Genomic DNA, 22,453 nt, shown 5'->3' with positions numbered 1-22,453 from the left:
TTAAAGTGCACGGGATTGCGGGTATTGTCTTGAGATGGATAGAAAGCTGGTTAGCAGACAGGAAGCAAAAAGTTGTAATAAGATGGTCTTTTTCTGATTGGCAGGCAATAACTAGTGGGATACCGCAGGGATATATGCTAGGACCCAAACTCTTCTCATTATTTATTAATGATTTGGATGAGGGAACTAAATGTATTACTTCCAAATTTGTAGATGATCCAAAGTTGGGTGGAATGGTAAACTGTAAGGAGATTGCAGAGATGCTTCAGTAGGATTTTGACAGGCTGAGTGAGTGGGCATATGCATGGCAGATGCAGTATAACGTAGATAAATGTGAGGTTATCCACTTCGGTAGCAAAAATAAAAAGGCAAATTATTATTTGAATGAGTGTAAATTAAGAGAGGTGGATACTCAGAGAGACCTTGGTGTTCTTGTGTATCAGTCACTGAAAGTATGCGCGCAGGTACAGCAGGCAGTAAAGAAGGCAAAGATTGGCCTTGATAGTGAGAGGATTTGAGTATAGGAATAGAGATTATTTTACTGCAATTGTATTGGGCATTGGTGAGGCCACACCTGGAGTATTGTGTGTAGTTTTGGTGTCCTTATCTGAGGTTGGATGTTCTTGCAAAGGAGGGAGTGCAGCGAAGGTTTACCAGGCTGATTCCTTGGACTAGGGGCCTGTCATATGAGGAGAGACTAAGTCGGTTAGGATTATATTCGTTGGAATTTAGAAGCGTGAGAGGGGATCGCACAGAAACTTCTAAAATTCTAACATGATTAGACAGGGTAGGGCAGCATAGTGGCGCAGTGGAAAGCGAAACCTAGGTCCCAGGTTCGATACTGGCTCTGGGTCACTGTCCGTGTGGAGTTTGCACATTCTCCCCGTGTTTACGTGGGTTTCGCCCCCACAACCCAAAAGATGTGCAGGGTAGGTGGATTGGCCATGCTAAATTGCCCCTTAATTGGAAAAAATTAATTGGACACTCTAAATTTTTAAAAAAATGATTAGACAGGGTAGATTCAGAAAAAATGCTCCCAATGGTGGGGGAGTCCAAAACTACGGGTCATAGTTTGAGGATAAAGGGTAAACCTTTTACGACCAAGGTGAGGAAAAAATTCTTCAACCAGAGTGGTCAATCTGTGAAATTCACCACCACAGAAAGACGTTGAGGCCAAAACGTTGTGTAATTTCAGAAAGGAGTTAGAGAGTAAAGGGTTAAAGGGGTCAAGGGATATTTTGGGGAGGCTGGAGCAGTTTATTGAACTTGATGATTGACCATTATCATAATGAATGGCAGAGCAGGCTCGAAGAGCCAAATAGCCTCCTCCTGTTTCAATTTTCTATGTATATTTCTATGTATGGTACATTATCTTAGTCCTGTTCAGTTTATTACAGTGTGTTCATTGTCTAGCAAGGAATCTACAGATCTCCTGGTGACTTGTCCAAACCAGGATTTTATTTTAATGCACATGTGGTAAGGTAATGATCAGACACAGAGCAAGTTATCATAGAGTTTCTCAGAGCAAGTTATCATAGAGACTCACCTGGAACTACCCTTATGCACGATTGACCTCATGTACACCTTACAACCTTCTGAGGATCATCAGATCTGCCCTGACCTATATCTGAGTGCCTTGTCACATGACTGTGGTGATTGTAGATCTGAGTAGATGCAATACAACTGAGACCATGTGTTGTTCCTCGTGTCTTAATAAAGCTCGTAGTCTTAAAGTTGGAGAAGATGCTTTATTGTGAATTCATTCTGTCTTCAGAGCTTAACTTACGGCTACCTCAAATGCTGCGTGCCTGTGTCTGTGTCCTGCTTTTAGTTCTGCCTTCCGTGAAGTGTGTCCTCACTTCCTGTCTCTGTGTATTTATAGCTCTCCCATGCTCCCTCTAGTGCTTGCTCAGTTGTATTGCATCTACTCAGATCTACAATCACCACAATGACCTCTGTCTCAAGACCACATGGTGGATCTGTACCATCACCTGCTGGTTGGAGGTCGCACCACCAACTATATACAACACTGTCTAGACCGCATGGTGCATCTGTACCACCACCTGTTGCACCACCAATTGGAGGATACACTATACCATCGACCGGCATATCGCCACACAGTGTATCTTACTGTATTGTATCTTACTCCTGTTCAGTTTATTACAGTACAGTACAGTATCTTAGTGCTGTTTAGTTTATTACAGTGCAGTACAGTGTGTCACAGTGGGTCAATTTATTTCAGTGTGGTACAGTCTCTTACATATTGTTCAGTTTATTTCAATGTGGTACAGTATGTTAGTTTGTTTCAGTTTATCACAATGTGATATACGATGCAATTCTCCCCAAAAATGGGTAATTGTCATTTTTGGCGGGAATCGCGAGGTGATTTCCATTGGGTATATGGGTGCGATCTAGATTGGAATTCACCCACACTTAGCCATTTTATTGGAGCTTGGCGAGATTTTCACTGAATTATGATTTGGATATGATTTATTGTCACGTGTACCGAGGTACAGTGAAAGGTACTGTTCTGTGTACAGTTCAGTACATACGTAGGACATACATAAATACACAATGAGAATGCATAGACATAGGCATCGCGTGAAGCATACAGAGTATAGTACTACTCAGTAGAGAAGATGTGTGGAGAGATCAGTCCTGTCCATAAGAGGGTCATTCGGGAGTCCAGCGAGGAAGAACCTGGCTTTGAACCTGTTTGTGCATGTTCTCAGACTTTTGTATCTCCTTCCTGATGGAAGAGTTGGAAGCGCGATTAACTCAGGTGGTAGGGGTCGTTGATAATGCTGCCTGCTTTCCCTGGGCAGCGGGAGGTGCAGACAGGGTCAATGGACGGGAGATGGTTTCGCCTGGTGGAATGGGCTGTGTTCACAATTCTCTGTTGTTTCTTACTGTCTTGGGTCGAGCAGTTGCCATACCAGACTGTGATGCAGCCAGATAGGATGCTTTCTATTGTGCATCTGCAAAAATTGGTAAGAGACAAACTTCCTTAGTTTCCTGAGGAAGTAAAGGTGCTGTTGTGCTTTCTTAGTCGTAGCATCAATGTGGATGGAGCAGGACAGATTCTTGGTGATGTGCACACCTAGGAATTTGAAGCTGTCAACCATCTCCACCTCGGCACCATTGATGCAGACAGGGGTGTGTACAATACTTAGCTTCCTGAAGTCAATGAGCAGCTCTTTAGTTTTGCTGACACTGAGGGAGAGATTGTTGTCATTACACCATGCCACTAGATTCTCTATTTTCCACCTGTACTCATTGTTGATCGAGATCCGACCCACTATGGTTGTGTTATCAGTAAACCTGCAGATTGGGTTGGAGCCAAATTTTGCCACAAACGTGTGTGTACAGGGCGTATGGTAGGGTGCTAAGTACGCTGCCTTGTGGGGTCCTAGTATTGAGGACTATCATGGAGGAGGCGTTGTTTAACTTTACTGATTGTGATCTATAGGTCAGGAAGTCGAGGATCCAGTAGCAGAGGGAGGAGCCAAGTCCTAGGTTTTGGAATTTTGACATGAGCTTGCCTGGGATTATGGTGTTGAAGGCGGAGCCGTAGTCAATGAATAGAAGTCTAATGTAGGAGGCCTTATTGTCATCATGCTCCAAGGATGAGTGTAAGGCCAGGGAGATGGCGTCTGTTGTGGACTGGTTGCGGAAGTATGTGAATTGCAGTGGATCAGGGCATTCTGGGAGCATGGAGTTGATGTGTCTCATGGCCACCTCTCAAATTTCACACAGTTAGAATTTTTTCTGGAATAAGACGCAGGCAAGGCGGGCTCCTCTGACATCGGGTCACCCTTTATAAAGGGTGCCCAGATCTCAATATTAATTTGAGGGACCCCCACCCATGGGCATCGTGGCCCTCTGCAGACACGGGCAACCCCCCAATAGGGGCAACCCCCACCCCCCATCCCTAAATGTCCAAGTCACCTCCCCCAACTCACACCACCCAGGCATGAGGACCTGGCCAAACCTCCATCCATCCTTGGCGGCATTAGGCTTTGTCATCCCTCACAAGTGAGCATACCCCGTTATGTGGTTGCTGAGGGCCCACCCCCATTAATACCACCCCTTCCATGCACCCACTTCATTCCTCCCTTCACCCCCACATTTTGTAGCCCCCACCCTTCATACCCCCAATCCTTTATACCCTCCACCCTTTACACTTCCTACATCTTCTTTATGTCCCCACCTTTCATACAGCACTTTATTCATCCCCTTCATGGGCCTGGCCCCCTCAGGCTCCACTCCCTTGGCATCCTGGCAGTACCTTGATCACCGAGCAGTGCCCAGTTGCCAGGGGCAATGGTTGGCCACAATATCTCATTGTGATTCTGTTTCTTTCAGTGTGGTTCCGTATCTTTGTGTTCTTCAGTTTATTACAGTGTGATGCAGTATGTGTTTCAGTTGATAACGGTGTGGTAGAGTATTTTAATGTGGTTCAGTTTATTGCAGTATGGTGCAGGATCTTAGTGTTTTTCAGGTTATTACACTGTGGTCCAGCATCATAATATGTTTCAGTTGACTGAAGTGTGGTGCAGTACCTTAGTGTGGTTCAGTTATTCACAGTATGGCACAATATCTTAGTGTGGTTCCATTTATCAATGTGTGGTTACAGTATCCTGTTCATAGAATAGAATCCCTACAGTGCAGAAGGAGGCCATTCGACCCATTGAGTCTGCACCAATGCTCCGAAAGGATACCCTACCCTACGAAAGGGTCCACACCCCTACACTATCTCCGTAACCCCACCAAACCTGCACATCTTGGTACACTAACAAGCAATTTAGCATGGGCAATCCCCTGAATCTGCACATCTTTGGACTGTGGGAGGAAACCGGAGCACCTGAAGAATAACTAGGCAGATAAGGGGAGAATGTGCAAACGCCACACAGTGACCCAAGGCCAGAATTGAACCCAGGTCCCTGGTGCTGTAAGGCAACAATTTAACCACTGTGCCACAATGCGCCCATCTTAATGTGGGTTAGTTTATTACAATATGGTACAGTATCTTAGTATGTTTCAGTTTATTTCAATGTGCTACAATACCTTAATGTTATTCAGGTTATTACCGTATGGTACAGATCTTAGTATGGTTCACCTTTACAGTGTGGTGCAGTATCTTAATGTGGTTCACTTTATTACAATATGGTGCAGTGTCCTAATGTGGTTCAGTTACAGTATGGTGCAGTATCTTAATGTGGTTTACTTTATTGCAGTATCTTAATGTGGTTCACTTTATTACACAATGGTGCAGTATCTTTTTTAAAATAAATTCATAGCACGAATTATTTTTTTCCAATTGAGGGGTAATTTAGCATGGCCAATTGACCTACCCTGCACATCTTTGGGTTGTGGGGGTGAAACCCACGCACACACAGGGAGAATGTGCAAATGCTACAAGGACAGCGACCCAGGGCTGGGATTCGAACCCGGGTCCTCAGCGCCATAGGCAGCAGTGCTAACCACTGTGCCGCTCAATGGTGCAGTATCTTAATGTGGTACAGTTTTTTTAACAGTGTGTACATTATCTTAGCAATGCTCTGTTTATTACTGTTTGGTACAATATCTTAATGTGGTTTAGTTTATTACAGTATAGTATAGTATCTTAGTATGGTTCTGTTTATTATTGTGTGCAACAGTATCTTTGTGTGAAAATATTTGTGTCAGCTTTAACAAAGGGTCATCTGGACTCGAAACGTTAGCTCTTTTCTCTCCCTACTGATGCTGCCAGACCTGCTGAGATTTTCCAGCATTTTCTCTTTGGTATCTTTGCCTGGTTCAATTCATTACTGTGTGGTACAGTATTTCACTGTGGTTTGGTTTATTCCAGGCCAATACAGCACCTTACTGTTCAGTTTACTACTGTGTAGTATAAGTATGTTAGTTTGTTTCACTTTATTTACATGTGGCATAGTATCTTAGTGTTGTCCAGTTTATTATAGTGCAGTGCAGCATCTTGGGGTATTTCAGTTTGTTATAGTGTGTAATATCTTAGTGTGATTCACTTGATCACAGTAGCTTAGTTCTGTCCAGTGTGGTACAGTATTTCATGGCAGTTCAGTTTATTTCACTGTGGTATATTGTCTTAATGCTTTTGAGTTCATTACATTGTGGTGCAGTATGTTAGTTTGTTTCAGTTTATTTCAGTTTGGTACAATATCTTATGTAGCACAGTATTTTGTTGTCGTTCTGTTGATTACATTTGCTACAGTATCTTAGTGTCGATCAGTATAATGCAATGTGGGACAGCATATTAGTGAGGTCATTTTGTTGCAGTCGTACAGTACCTCAGTGCCAGCCAGCTCATTACAGTGTGGTATGGTATCATAGTGTGGTTCAGTTTATTACAGTGTGGTACATTATCTTAGTATTGTTCAGTTTATTACAGTGTGGTACAGTATCTTTCAGTGGTTCAAGTTATTGCAATGTGGTACATTACCTTAGTGTGCTACAGTTTATTACAGTGTGGCACAGTATCTTTCAGTGGTTCAATTTATTGCAATGTGGCACATTATCTTAGTGTGCTTCAATTTATTAGTATGGTACAGCATCCTAGTGTGGTTCAAGTATGGTTCAGTATGTTACTGAATGGTACAGTATTTCACTGTGGTTTCATTCATTACAATGTGGTTCAGTTTTTTTCAGTGTACAGTATATCACTGTGGTACAGTATTTCACTGGTGCGGATCATTACAATGTAGTACGTTATCCTAGTATGGCTCAAATATTTTGGTGTGGTATGCTACATTAGCGTGGTTCAGTTTATTACAGTGTGATACACTATCTTAGTATGGTTCAGTTTATTACAATGTAGTACAATATGTTAGTGTGATTCAGTTTATTACATTGTGATAAAGTATTTCACTGTGATTTTGTTTATTCCAATGTGGTACAGTATCTTCATTTGTTTCAGTTTATCATTGTGCGGTACATCGTACTGTGGTTCAGTTTATTACAGTGTGTTACAGTACCTCATTGTGGTTCAGTTAATAAAGTGCTGTACAGTATCGTAGTTTGGTTCAGTTTATTACAGTATGTTACAGTATCTCACCGAGGATTAGTTTATTACAATGTGTTAAAGTATCTCACTACAGTTCAGTTTAATAAAGTGAAGTACAGTATCATAGTGTGGTTCAGTTTATTACAGTGTATTGCAGTATTTCACTGCTTCAGTTTATTACAGTGTGGTACAATATCTCATTGCAGTTCAGATTGTTGCAATGTGGTACACTATCTCGCTGCAGTTCAGTTTATTACAGTGTAGTTCAGTATCTCACTGGGGTTCAGTTTATTACGAGTTTGGTACAGTATCTTGCTGCAGTTTAGTTTATTACAGTGTAGTACAGTATCTTAGTGTGGTTCAGTTTATTATAGTATGTTACAGTATCTCGCTGCAGTCAGTTTATTACAGTGCGGTACAGTATCTTAGTGCTGTTCGGTTTATTGCAGTGTAGTACAGTATCTCACAGTGGTTAAGTTAGTACAGTATCTTAATGTGGTTCAGTTTATTATAGTGTGTTACAGTATCTCTCTGTGGTTCAGTTTATTACAGTACGGTACGGTATCTTGGTGCGGTTCAGTTTATTACAGTGTGTTACAGTATCTCACTGTGGTTCAGATTATTACAGTGCGGCACAGTATCTTTCTGTGGTTCAGTTTATTACAGTATGGTACAGTCGTTATGGTTCAGTTTATTACAGTGTATCACAATATCTCACTGTGGTTCAGTTTATCACAGTGTGGCAAAGTATCTCACTGTGATTCAGTTTAATATAGTGTGATACAGCATGTTAGTGTGGTCAATGTTTTTACAGTTTAATACAATATTTTATTTTAATTCAGTTTATTTTAGTGTGATGCAGTATTTTAACGTGGTTGCCTTTATTGCATTGAGCTTGTGTATGAAGCTGTATTTCAGTTCATTTGTATGCAATAATGTACTTTATTATTTAGTTGATTAAAGTCTGTTGCAATATTTAATTGTGGGTAAATTGATTACAGCATGGTACTCTATTTTAATGTGATTTAATTTTATTGCTTCACGGTTGAATATTTTGCTGTCATTCAATTTATAACAGTAAAGCAGTATTTTATTATGTAGTTTTTGTGTGGTTCCGTTTATTGCAGCATGATACACTGTTCAGTTTATTTCAGCATGAAACAATCTTGTGTTTTTTGAGTTTATGAACACATTGTGCAGTTTTCTCTTCAGTTTATTACAATGTGGTTCAGCATTTTATTGTGGCTCAGTTTATTACAGTGTGATGCAATATTTCAGCATGGTGCAGTTTATTACATTGTGGTCCAGTAATTTATTGTGTGGCACTTTATTACAGTGCAACATAGTATTTTATTGTGACTCTGTGTCTTACATGGAGTGTCTCATTTATTAGGATGGAATACTGTATTTTAATCTTGGGCAAATACATATATAAACAAATGTCCAATGATGGACAGGGTAAACTCTCTGATCCATCCATATTGTGTCACTTAATTTGATCATTTGTGTTAAAATTTGTAACCACCCACTCTCATCCAGAAGCATGCGGGAAACTAGATTAAAACCATGCCGTTTAGGGATAATAATTTTAAAATTCTTTGCTGACCCCTTTAGTCAATGGAAACAAGTCTGGGAGATAATGCTGGCTCTGAGTAATGTCATGCCATACCCAACATTTTTTTAAAGAGGTAATCTCTGCATCAGCCAGAAAGAGGCACAGTCCTTTCTTGAAGAAATGTAGTGAATTGGTGTTGATTGGCTGAGCTGGCTGACAATGTTATAGGTCCACTATTCCCTGGAAAAAGAACTATCTAACCAAGATCTAGGGTGGGATTCTCCCCTACCCGGCAGGGCGGGGGTCCCGGAACCGAGGAGTGGCGTGAACCACTCCGGCATCGGGCCGCCCGAAAGGTGCCGAATCCTCTGCACCTTCAGGGGCTAGGCCGGCCCAGGAGTGGTTTGCGCCCCACCGGCCAGCGGGGAAGGGGCTTGGCGCCACACTAACCAGCGCCGAAGGGCCTCCGCCAGCCGGTGCGAGTTGGTGCATGCGCGGGAGAGCCAGCGTGTGCTGGCGTCATCCCAGCGCATGCGCAGAGGACTTCGTCTCTGCACCCGCCATGGTGGATCGGTACAGCTGCCGGTGCGGAAGAATAGAGTGCCCCCATGACACAGGCCTTTGCGCGGATCGGTGGGCCCCGATCGCGGGCCAGGCCACCGTGGGGGCACTTCCCGGGGCCAGATCCCCCTTCGCCCTCCCCGAGGACCCTGGAGGCTGCCCGCGCAGCCAGGCCCCGCCGGCAAATATCTGGTGTAACATACGCCGGCGGGACCCGCCGAAAACGGGCAGCCACTTGGCCCACCGCGTGCCGGAGAATCGCCGGGGGGGCACTGCCAGCGGCCGCTGACTGGCACGGCGCGATTCCCGCCCCCGCCAAATATATGACTTGTGTTTGTGAGCCCATTATTGCCCCTGAACCCTATTAAGCTGAAATAGATATTCATTTTTAAAACATTCTTTCACGGGACATACTGGGGCAGCATTTATTGCCCGTCTCTCATTTCCCTTGAGAAGATGGTGGTGAGCTGCCTTCTTGAATTGTTGCACTCTCTGCAGTGTATGTACACCCACAATGTTATTTGGGAGGGAATTCCAAGATTTTGACTCACGACAGTGCAGGAACGGTGATATAGTTCCAAGTCAGGATGGTGTGTAAAAGAAACTGAACAGTGTATCATGCTGCAGCAAATTGAACCACACACAAACTACATAATAAAATACTGCTTCACTGTTATAAATTCAATGACAGTAAAATACTCAACCACAAAGCAATAAAATTAAATCACATTAAAATGAAGTACCAAGGTACAATCAATTTACCCACAATGAAATATTGCAACAGACTTTAATCAAATAAATAATACAATTGTACCTGAGTAATACAGTATTAATACTAAATAATACAGTATTGCATACAAATGAACTGAAATACACTATCATATACAAGCTCAATGCAATAAAGACAACCACATTGAAATACTGCATCACACAAAATAAACTGAATTAAAATAAAATACTGTATTAAGCTGTAGAAAAAAACTGAACCATATTAACATGCAGTACACACTATATGCCCTGGTCCTTCCTGGTGTCGAGGTTGCAGGTTTTGAAGGTGCTGTCGAAAGAGCGTTGGTGAGTTGCCACATTGTATCTTGTAGATTGTACACACTGCTACCACTGTGCATTAGTAGTGGAGGGAATGAATGCTTACTGTGGATGATGGTGTGCCATTGAAGCAGATACTTTGTCCTGGATGGTGTCAAGCCTTTTGAGCTGCACTAATCCAGGCAAATGGAGACAATTCCATTACACTCCTGATTTGTGCCCTGTAGATGGTGGACAGGCTTTGGGGAGTCTGCAGCAAAATATCCAGTCTCTGACATGCTCTTCTAGCCACAGTATTTATATGGCTAGCCCAGTTCAGTTTCTGGTCAATAGTATCCCCCTAGTATGTTGATAGTCAGAGCATTTTCTGTTTTTGTTTCAGATTCCAGCATCTGCAGTAACTTGCTTTTATTTCAGTGGATAGCAGATTGCCACATTGACCAGAATATTTTTTCTTATTCAGGACTTTATAAAAGCTGTAGTCAGATATGTATGGCAGAACCTCCATTTATTGATGTCATATTGGCATCAATAATATGTTCTTCTCGCTTGAAATAGTCATAATTTGCATCCCAAGTGATTCCCTCAAGCATCTCCCCTATCTGTGACATCAAACTAATGGGCCTATAGTTAGCCGGATCCATCATCTCCTTTTTTGAAGATTGAGATATTGGGCTGTATTCATCCCCCCCCACGCTGGGTGGGAGAATCGTTGAGGCGCCGCACGAATCGTGCCACGCCGCCCCGACCGCCGCACGCAATTCTCCCACCCCTCCGAAACCATCGCCGCGTGAATCGCGCCGGGCCGCTTGGAGAATCGCCGCAAACGGCGAGCGCCGATTCTCCGGCCCGTATGGGCCGGGTGGCCGCTCCAACCCGACAGATTCTCGCTGGCGCCATCCACCCCTGGTCGCTGCCGGCGGGAACTGTGCGGGAACGCTGGAGGGGGGGGGGGGGGGGCGGCCTGTGAGGGGGCGAGGGGGGACTCCTTCACCGGGGGGCCCTCCGATGGGGTCTGGCCCACGATCGGGGCTCACTGATTGGCAGGCCGGCTTCTCCCCTCCCAGGCCTACCTCCTTCCGCGGCCGGCCCCAGAACACCGGCGCTGTGTTGGTGAGGGGCCGGCGAGCGTAAGAAGGATGGACACATAGGTGCCACACCGGCGCAGGATGGCGTGGACCAACTGCACATGCGCAGGATTGAGCTGCCCCAACTGTGCATGTGCGGGTTGGTGTGGCACCTATTTGGTGCAGCGTAGGGACGCTGGAGTGGCATGAACTACTCCAGCGCCGTGCTGGCCCCCAGGTCATGCCCATGGCCTGTTAGCGACGTCGTGAAACGCGACGGCGTTCACGATGGTGCGGGCACTTAGCCCTGGGAGCGGAGAATACTGCCCATTATCCGCCTTCAAGTCTAAGGGAACCATCCCAGACTCTGACAAGTTATTAAAAGTAAAGGCAAGGGGGGTTGTGGGGGGGTGTGTACAGCACCTGTTGCATCACTGTGAAGATGCTCGGGTGAATATAATTTGGATCAGTTGCCTTATCTATATTAAGGTTCCTAATTTTACTGCAGCATGGTATAGTATTTTCAACTTATTCAGTTTCTTACAGCGTGGTACAATATTTTAGTTTGAGGTTTATTACACTGAGGTGCACTATCTTAATGTGATCCAGTTTATCATCATGTAATACAGTTTATTAATGTGCTGCAATATTTTATTGCAGTTCAGTTTCTTGCAGTGCCCTGCGGTATTTTGGTGTGCTGTAGTTTATTACAATGTATATACTATTTTCGAATGGTGTTTATCACAGTGTGGCAGCATATTTTATCACAGTGCTCAGTTTATCACGTGGCATAGTATTTTACTGTGGTTCAGGTTTTTCAGTGTGCTGCAGTGTATTATTGTTGTTCAATTTTTTCCAGTGTGGTACAGTATTTTAGTGTGGAACTGTGTTTTAGAATTGAACAGTTCATCACAAAATGATCTCTTAGTGTGGTGTATTTTATTACTGTATGTAATTAATTTTCTTTTTCTATTAATTACACTGCAGTTTATATAATGAATTAATTTAGTGTGTTTCAATTTATCACAATGCAGTTCATTATTTAGTGTGATGCAGCTGACCATGATGGTAGTGCAGTATTTTAGCATGTTTTAGTTGATTATACTGCATTCTTCAATTTTCCACAATGTGGCACAGTAGTTTGGTATTTTTCAGTTTGTTACAGTATTACCGGATTTTGCTGTGTATTTTGCCATTAGATGCCAAAATTAAATTAAATTGTTGATATATACAGAATATTATCAAATATAGGGGGCGGGATTCTCTCAGCCCGGGGCTGGGCCAGAGTATCTCCATGACCGTCGGGAATTGCGCCACACCGTCCTGACGCCGGGATGCAGAGAAACGGCATCATTGGCGCCGGCGCGGTTGGCACGGCGCCAGCCGGGGGCCGCTCCACGCCCCCCCCCCCCCCCCCCCCCCGGCCGATTCTCGGCCCGATATTGGCCGAACGGCCGTGTAAAAAAAACTGAGTCCCGCCAGTGCCGTTCACACCTGCTCTGAGCCTGCGGGAACTCGGTGTGGGAGGGTCGGTGGGGGGGGGGGTGGCTTGTGGGGAGGGAGGGGGAGGTACGACCCCGATGGGGGCCTCCACTGTGGCGTGGCCCGCGATCGGGAACCACCGATCGGTCGGCCGGCCTCTCTGGCTGGGGGCCTCCTTTCTTCCATGCCAGCCCCTGTTGTCCTGCGCCATGTTGCGTCGGGGCCGGTGCGGAGAAGGGAGACACCGCACTTGCGTGCATTGGCGCTAGTGCCACTGCGCATGTGCAGGTTGGCACCGGCCCCACTGCAGATGCCCGGCCCCCGCAGCACCCAGTTCACACCACGATCAGCAGTTGGAGCACAGTGGGCCACTCCAGTGCTGTGCTGGCCCCCTGTAAGGGCCAGAATTGCTGATCCTGAGGTCATGTTGACGCCGTTGAGAAACACGACAGCGTTTCCGATGGCATCAACAGTTAGCCTCAGGATCAGAGAATCCCGCCCAGGTGTTTTAATGCACCAGATAATCACAGAATTGTGCAAGGGACTTGAGAAACTCATTCTATCGTAACACTTACCAGCTGGAGCAGGCAACTGCATATCGTGCCAAGGAATAATTGTTTTTAAAATACCTGCCGTCTTGTCATTGTGCCGTGCTGGCACTGCCAAGCTGGTGGGAGCACTGCCAGGGTCCTGGATGGCTTTGTCAGGGTGGTACTACCAAGTGTCAGGTCTAGAGGGGGCCATGCCCATCAAGGGAGGAATGGGGGGTGTGTGAAGGACGGTGAGGCGAAGGGCGGGTATGAAGGGCCTCCTAAATGTTGAGGGTGAAGGTAGGGCATTCTGAAAGGTGGGGAACCATAGTAGGGATGGGGAGACCTGAAAAGGAGTGGGGGGTCACCCTCAGTGACCCCATATCAGGATGTCCTCACTTTGGAGTGTGTGGGGTAATGCACATATGTGCGGGATTAGGGTGACAGTGCCCAAGAGTGGGGGGTTGTGGGTTACCCTCAAGCTCACTTAGAGAACAGGGCACCCTCTCACAATGGCGGGCCGATCTCCGAGGAGCCGGTCTCATCTGATGAGTTTAGCTCCCCATTGCTGAAAAAAGTTCTAAGTGTGGGCTAGACCGGCGAGAAACCCCCAAAAGCCCAAAGAATGACTGTGTGGGTAAAAATAGGTGTGGATCTCATCCAAAAAGCTGACGAGAAACACTCTGCCAAGTTCGCCCAAAATGACACCTACCAATCTTTTGGTTAAATTGCACCGATGTCCTACTTTTCAGATTGAACAGAATATCATTGTCAGTGGCTGACTGGATATTGAAATCAGCATTAATGTGCTTTTGATTCGGCTCTCAAATCCATCACTTGCTGCATTAGTCATCTCTCTGCTGAAAGCTAGCCTGCTGTGATGGGAATGCCCACCCCATTTCGGAGCCCACATGTTACACCAGTATTTGTTCCTTTTGGTTAATGCAAGCATTAATTAACAGTTGAATAAATGTCTTTAATATGTACAAACTAGTTCTGTTGTGACAGCTCAGAAATCTGTGAATAGCAGGTTACTGGAAGCAGTATTGCTCTGCAGCTTTCGCCCAGCACTCCTTTGGTATTAGCAGTGGTAAAATAGCAGCTAGTCATTTGGGCTCAATTGAGTGCGTTGAGCAGTGAAGTTACTGACTGAGTCATCAGGGAGGTTTTACTTTCTCTCTGCATCATAGAAATAGAATTCCACAGGTTTGAGGGAATGAAATGTAACTTTGCATTTGCTTAACATTTCTGACCTGCAAATAACTTATACAAAGCTCTAATTTTCTTTCAGGAAGTGGACAAATACAACTTTGGCAGTTCCTTCTAGAGCTGCTGTCTGACAGTTCCAATGCCAACTGCATCACCTGGGAAGGAACCAATGGCGAGTTTAAAATGACAGACCCGGATGAAGTGGCACGGCGCTGGGGAGAAAGGAAAAGCAAACCCAACATGAACTACGACAAGCTGAGCAGAGCTCTGCGCTATTATTACGACAAAAACATCATGACCAAGGTTCATGGCAAACGTTATGCATACAAATTTGACTTTCATGGCATTGCACAGGCTCTCCAACCACATCCAACAGAATCCTCGATGTATAAGTATCCCTCAGATCTTTCCTACATGTCTGCCTACCATACACATCCACAGAAGATGAACTTTGTATCCCCTCATCCTACCTCTATGCCCGTGACGTCCTCTAGCTTCTTTGGAGCAACCTCACCATACTGGAGTTCTCCTGCAGCGGGCATTTACCCCAATCCAAATGTGCCCCGTCATCCTAACACGCATGTTCCCTCTCATTTGGGCAGCTATTACTAGCATTAACCTTTATTCCTTCTTGCTTGCCAGCCTAGGTAGATGTATACCCAACATTGGAACTCTAGGGATCTGGAACTTCATATGGCCTTGGAACATTGATGAATGCAAGAACTGTAACCAAACTGGATTTCTGTTCATTCCTGAATTCTTAGCTAGCCATGGACCTTTTGTCACCTCTAAAGTCTCCAACTGTTAATCTGTTGTCTCAAAGTGAACATTGACCAGTTGGAAAACTTTGGAGCATCAATGGATTTATAACCATTTTGATCAACAATCAATGATCATCCATGAATCAAGAGAAAATCTTGGACATTTTCATCCAATTAAGGGCTTTTAGTCAGTTATTGACATTGGCCAGTCACAGATGTTGTTCCTTTAATCAGTTATCAACACTGGAATACTAACCAGTCGACAACGTAACCACAGACACAAGTAACTGTGGATCTTCCAACTTATTTGCAGTTGGAGGCCCAGTTGCAGGAGTACTGGAACTGGACTTTCTCCCAGCTTTTTATTTCACTGATGATGTTTTTTTCCCCAGAAATGACCTCTGTTAAACAGAGACCCCTCCTCAGTGAAATGAACTGAAAGAAAGGGGCACATCTGTTGGGACTTCTGACCTGAAAAACTATGCTAACAAGTGAAGAATATTGCTACAAAGTGTTTTGTCCTTAGGAACACTAAAGATAATTTGATTACACAGGATACGCGAACGCTGTGCGTTTGTAAGAATTCAATATTGGATCAACCACGCATCCTCGTATAAAGCAAGTTACTGTATAAATTATGCAGAAAATGACAATTCCTTTAAGTTACAGTATTACACGAGTTGACCTCGGTCACAGATGCAGTTTTACTATCAAGTCCATTTTGACAAAATATAGTCATTTTGTAGCTTGTAGATCTTCTATCTGTACATTTGGCTCTGCCTTTTTACTGAGTAAAGGGACACATAGGATAGTAATTGTTGAGAAAACTTTATTCCTATAAAGTGTTGCTAATGACAGAAGCACTGATACAGCTATTTTCTATTAGATGCAAATAGCTGGATGCAATTTATTTCCTAGTTCTTAGAGCTTTTTGGACTTTTTTATGTAGCATTTTTAAATAATCACCAACACGATTTTCCCATGAAAATGGGACATCGCCTCCTATATATGCAAATAGTTCTTGATGATGATTGTGTAACTTTGCAATTAATCCCTTGCAGCATATTAAATATTAAACCAAAACACTTATACAAGGGCTACTTCTGTCATTAAACCAACTGCCATGAACTATTTCCTCAGACAGGTGGTTCTGATATTACATGCATGCATTTTTATGTGAAAGAGAACTGTGTACTATTGAAAAAATGGCATGTATAACAGTTTCTTTACACTATGTAAAATGTTCAATAAACAGTGGCAATAGGGAGTGCCTTAACAAATCCCTCTCACATACAGAAGCTTGTTACTGATGTAACTTCTGAGAGAGAATCCAGTTTCCAACAGTTAAGTGTGAAGAGTTTAAGACAGCTAATTTTCCTTTACTTGTTTTTCTCCTCTCTCAACTCATTTTTTTTTCATTTTTAAATACTGTTCCCATAATCTAAACGAATGTTGATTGGACAATCAGCTTCATAAAGATAGACAGAACTGGCAATGTCAGTCAAAGGATGCAAAACTTCATTTGCAAATTGTATATCTGAGCTACCACCTTGCACCAAAATGGGGGTAAATTGAGTGAATTATGTGTGAGAAATGACAATCAATGTGTATAAAGACATTATTGTGCTTTTTTCACAAATAGATTAATATGTGTTAAAATAACACAGACTGCATTTGGAGCTGTTATAAAACTAATTTGATGCTTGAATCACAACAATAACTTGCATTTAATGTAATAAATGTCTCAAGGCACTCAACAGGAGCTTAAGCATTTTAAAAAAAATTGATAATGAGCCAAAGAAGAAAACATTAGGGCAGCTGGCCAACAGCTTGGTTACATAGGTAAGTATTACCAAGAAACATAAAGGTGGAAAGAGAGGAATAGAGAGATTTAGAGCTCTACACAGCTGAAGACACATTGGCCATAAGAGACCAGGGTCGGGTTTCTCTAGTCTCCCAGCCATCGTGTTCTCCGGCGGCGCGCCGTTCGCTGTCAGCAAGATTCTCTAATCCCGCTGTTTGTCAATGGATTTCTCATTGAACCACCCCACAATGCCAGGAAACCCGAGGCCGGAGGTGCGCTGTCAGTGGGAAAAGAGAATCTCAAAGTTGGGGAATTCGGCCCAGATTTGGAAGAAGGCAGAGATCTTGGAAGGTTGTAAGACTGGAGACGATTACAGTGGACATGTTGGTGCAGTGCCTGCCTGTGCTGGGGCAGTGTCAGGGTACTGCCTGGAATATCCCCCTCCCCCCTGGGGCTATCATTAGCTCTGTACTCCTGGAGGGACCCCACTGGCTGAATCTCGTCTTTCAAAACCTGTTGTAAACCTTCGACGATGTGACATCACGCTGGCAAGGTTTGATATTCAATGAGGGGGTGGGGGGAAATCATGTGGCGGGGTTAGTTAATGATATTTTTATTTTTTGAATCCATTAAAATGAGATTCTCACCCTTTGTTAGCATAAGAACATAAGAACTAGGAGCAGGAGTAGGCCATCTGGCCCCTCGAGCCTGCTCCGCCATTCAATTAGATCATGGCTGATCTTTTGTGGACTCAGCTCCACTTTCTGGCCCGAACACCATAACCCTTAATCCCTTTATTCTTCAAAAAACTATCTATCTTTACCTTAAAAACATGTAATGAAGGAGCCTCAACTGCTTCACTGGGCAAGGAAGTCCATAGATTCACAACCCTTTGGGTGAAGAAATTCCTCCTAAACTCAGTCCTAAATCTACTTCCCCTTATTTTGAGGCTATGTCCCCTAGTTCTGCTGTCACCCGCCAGTGGAAACAACCTGCCCGCATCTATCCTATCTATTCCCTTCATAATTTTAAATGTTTCTATAAGATCCCCCTCATCCTTCTAAATTCCAACGAGTACAGTCCCAGTCTACTCAACCTCTCCTCATAATCCAACCCCTTCAGCTCTGGGATTAACCTAGTGAATCTCCTCTGCACACCCTCCAGCGCCAGTACGTCCTTTCTCAAGTAAGGAGACCAAAACTGAACACAATACTCCAGGTGTGGCCGCACTAACACCTTATACAATTGCAACATAACCTCCCTAGTCTTAAACTCCATCCCTCTAGCAATGAAGGACAAAATTCCATTTGCCTTCTTAATCACCTGTTGCACTTGTAAACCAACCTTCTGTGACTCATGCACTAGCACACCCAAGTCTCTCTGAACAGCGGCATGCTTTAATATTTTATCGTTTAAATAATAATCCCGTTTGCTATTATTCCTACCAAAATGGATAACCTCACATTTGTCAGCATGAACCTCATGTCGTCACCAGTGAGTGAAGGGGAAACTCAGGAAGTGTGAACTCTCCGGAGAAAATTGTATTTCCCAATTCTCTCTGGATGTTCCACCGCCGCCATTCTATCTGATGGTGAACGCGGGCTGGAAATCGCCTCATAGTGTTTTCCTTTTCACAGTCTACAGGGAACTGTGAGAAATTCTCAGGCAGGGAAGTTATGATGTAGCTTCTTAAATTGGTTCAACTTAAACAGCAATATTTTGTCCAATTAAGGGCCCCACACTTCTTGAATTATGTAAAGGCATTAGAGAGGGTGCAGAAAAGATTTATGAGAATAGTTCCAGAGATTAAGCATTTCAGCTAGATGGATAGATTGGAGAATTGGTGCTCTTGAAGAAGAAAATGTTGAAACAAGATTTGATGGAAGTGTACAAAATCATTAGGAATGATTTTGAAACCGTGAGTAGATAGAGAGATACTTTTCCGATTGGTGACGGAGCTGAGAACCAGAGAATAATTATTTAAGGGTATATAAACATGGAACTCCGTTCGTGGGGGTGTATCGTTTAGTTTTTGGCATGGTGCGAGGAGTCAAGTGAATCCCCCAGTGAGACTAAGCAGTCCAGTCATTGGGTAACAATTATTAATGGCAATTCATTACACTAAAGAAAAGAAAAATGCACACTAACAGGACTACACTACTCTAAGACAATTAAATATTCAAGTTGCTAAGCACAAACAGTTTATGTAGAACATACCCCTTTATCCAAAATATATCTACAATCTCCTTCAGACTTTCCCTTTCCTCAAACACGATCCAAATCAAGTAGATCTATAAGTCAAAACCAGCTTATAGTTACCACACAATACAGGGATGGTAATCAAGTCTGGGAAACGTCTTGTCCTGTTCAGCAAATATATTTAAACTGCCTTTCTGAAGGTTTCTGCATTGCCTAAGCCCTAAGACTTAGATGTTGTCCGATGTAAACTGGTCTCCAAGCTGCTCAATGTAAATATGTCCTTCTGCGTCTGGAGATGCTGGAACCATTGTTCCCCTTTGATTTTGAATTCTGTGTATTTAGTTGTCTTCCCTATCCCAACCGTTGACTCTAAAAATGACCAGATGGATACCTCACTGATCACCCAATTGTCTAGATAAGCAGTTTCCACTAACAGGCGATCCGCACCTGATTCTATCTCGATGCCTTCTAATCTTGTTACTAGGAAAGACGCTTCCCATTTTAACTGCTGGCTATGGCTGTCACTAGGTCGATTTCTACCTGGGCAGATTGCATCCTATTATGTTTTGTTAGATTTGTGTTACTTCTGTTATGAGGTAAATTCATGACAATTGGCAAAAGAACCAACAGCGTTATGAAGAAAAACCATTTTATGCACCGACTGGTTAAAATCTGGAATGCACTGTGGTGGAGGCCAATTCAACCATGGATTTCAAAAGGAAATTGGATTAGCACCTGAAGAGAAAGTAATTGCAGAATTATTGGAAAGGACAGGGGATCGGGACGAGCTGGGTTGCTCTTGCAGAGAGCAAGCACATATATAATGAGCTGAATAGCCTCCTTCTGTGCTGTAAACATTCCATATATTTGGGGCCAGGACCTTGTGGCCCGGCCATGGCATGTCTTTCGCCGGCAGATGCGACGTGCCAGTCCAACTGCTGTTTATCTTGGCGGTACAGTAATAACCACCTGGCCGGGAGGGGCTGTAAATTGCTGGCCAGGGAATCACTGGTGTAGTGGATAAGTAAGCTTGATATGCTTGGGAGAAGAGGAAGAAATCATGATCTCACTCATTAATCTGTGGTATGGCACAAGAGAATTGGAAACAAAATAACTCCAGCCTAAGCTTTCATATGGGGACAACTCAAATGGAAAGTTTTTTTTGATCTTAAACAAGAATATTTTATAAAGTTTCATTGGTAATTTATGAGATACAGATCAGTGAGAGATCATGCAGAATAATGGTCCAACAATGATAGGTATTAAGCTTCAACATATATGAATATTTTTTTCACATCCTATTATTTGGTGATTTTGTGTAATTTTACAAAATCTGGGGGAATAAGGCAAGACTGATGTTGTTTACTTTACATGTTCCATATAGAACAATGATATCTGTATATTTTGCTATTCCTTGCAGTTTATAGAACAAAATAAAGAACATTTTCTTCAAAGATGTGACGGTAGATTTAATTAATTTGCACAGCGGACCCGACCCGGTATTTTCTGGTGTGTCTGATGGGCCGAATTCCCAACAGCGTGGTTCACTTTTGCTGTTAAAAATCATGAAACTAGCATGCTAAGGGAGAGAGAGGGGGTACGGAATGTGTCCAACATCACCATAGTTTGCTGACAGTAGTTGTGCCACTGGCCGGGGAGCAGGGGGGGAGCGTTGGGGGGGGGGGGGGGGTAGAGAGGAGTGAGGGGTGGCCAGTATGTAGGTGGGCTGTGGGGTTGGGGTTGAAGAGGATGGAATACCATTGCCGCAGCTGGCAAGGCAGCCATACAGCTGCGCCCTCCGCTAACAGGCCACTTTGAACCTAGTGCCACAGGTTGTGTAGAGGTCCCCCCCAGGGCCCCGCATGGGTGCTCTCTGGCCCCAGCATTACTATCAGCTGTATGGGCCCACTCCAGAACAACCAGTGCCATCTTTTTGGTTGGGTAAGTGTGTAATGTGTATGTGCGGCTGCAGCTTGTCAGCCTCCCGAGAGTCAATCACGGACCCGGTGAATTCCGTACAGGTTTTCATTGGAATTGATTGTGTTGCATGTGGCACTGGTGCTATCCCCTTAACGATAGCAGAATTGGTCGAGTTGCGATGCAAGTTTTTCTGTCGTAAAAGTCCATGGATTCTGTGTTGGCGCCAACACTTCATCTTAGAAACAGAGAATCCCCCCCCATGGGTTTGGAAGGTGCTTTCAGGCTTTGGTGAGTTGCTTTCAGAGAAACATGTGGGGTGGGATTCTCCGCAGAGTGGAGAATCAACGCCATTGCGGCCGGCGTGGTCGGAGTGGCGCCGGTTGGGGTATGAGACGATTCTGGGGCCCGGACCGGCACGTGCCGGCGGCCGTCACCAGAAAGCCGATGTCCTGCCGGCGCTGTTCTAATATCCTCTGAGCCGGCGGGACCTCAGCATTGAAGGATCCGGGGGTCAGGGCCGGCTCAAGGCACCGGCAACTCGCGGGGCGCCATGTGCTAGGGGGCGCCAGAGACTCGGGTTTCGCGCATGCGCAGTTGGGCCGGTACCAACCAGCGCATGCGCGGTGGCCGCCCTCCCCCAGGGCGCCCCCCCCCTCGGTCCGCCCCCCCCTTTGGTCCGCCCCCCCCCCCTCGGTCCCCCCCCCCTCGGTCCGCCCCCCCGGCTCGGTCCACCCCCCCCCCGCTCGGTCTGCCCTCCCCCCTCGGTCCGCACCCCCCCAACTCGGCCCCGCCCCCCCAGCTCGGCCCCCCCCCAAGTCGGCCCCCCCCCCCCCAACTCGCCCCCCCCAACTCGGCCCCCCCCCCCAACTCGGCCCCACCCCCCCCCCCAACTCGGCCCCCCCCCCCAAGGGCGCCGAAGTTCAGCTTGCCCGGGGCGCCAGCAACCCTAGGGCCGGCGCTGCGGGGGGTGGCCTGTGGGGGGGGGGGAGGGGTGTCTGACCCCAGGGGGGGGCGGCCTCAGTAGTAGCCTGACCCGCGATTGGGGCTCACCGATCTGCAGACCGGCCTCTCTGTTCCCCGGTCTCCTTTCCTCCATGCTGGCTCCTGTAGCCTTGCGCCATTTGGCATCGGGGCCTGCGCGGGGAAGAAGGCCACTGCGCATGCTGTAGTTGGCACCGGCCCAACTGCGCATGTGCGGACCCCGTGGGGCCGGGTTCAGGCCGGGATTGGCAGCTGGGGCGGCTTGGGCCGCTCCAACATCATGCCAGCCCTCTGTGGGCTGCAGAATGGGGTTCCG

General features: G+C 45.1%; 1 protein-coding gene across 4 annotated transcripts in view; it reads left to right on the top strand.

Annotated features, from left to right (window-relative positions):
- The window catches only part of fli1 (Fli-1 proto-oncogene, ETS transcription factor), a 91,164-nt gene extending 74,638 nt beyond the window's left edge, over positions 1-16,526 (top strand). For all 4 annotated transcript variants that reach the window (XM_038778748.1, XM_038778747.1, XM_038778751.1 and 1 more), the window contains one exon: positions 14,555-16,526. In XM_038778748.1, coding sequence (XP_038634676.1) covers positions 14,555-15,084 — 530 coding nt within the window. In that variant the 3' untranslated portion in view covers positions 15,085-16,526. The remainder of the gene's footprint in view (positions 1-14,554) is intronic.
- Positions 16,527-22,453: the final 5,927 nt, after the last annotated feature.

This window comes from Scyliorhinus canicula, chromosome 19 (genome assembly GCF_902713615.1).
Source record: "Scyliorhinus canicula chromosome 19, sScyCan1.1, whole genome shotgun sequence".
Lineage (NCBI taxonomy): Eukaryota > Metazoa > Chordata > Chondrichthyes > Carcharhiniformes > Scyliorhinidae > Scyliorhinus > Scyliorhinus canicula.
Note: the sequence above shows the minus strand (reverse complement) of the source record. Positions and strands in the feature narration are given on the sequence as shown.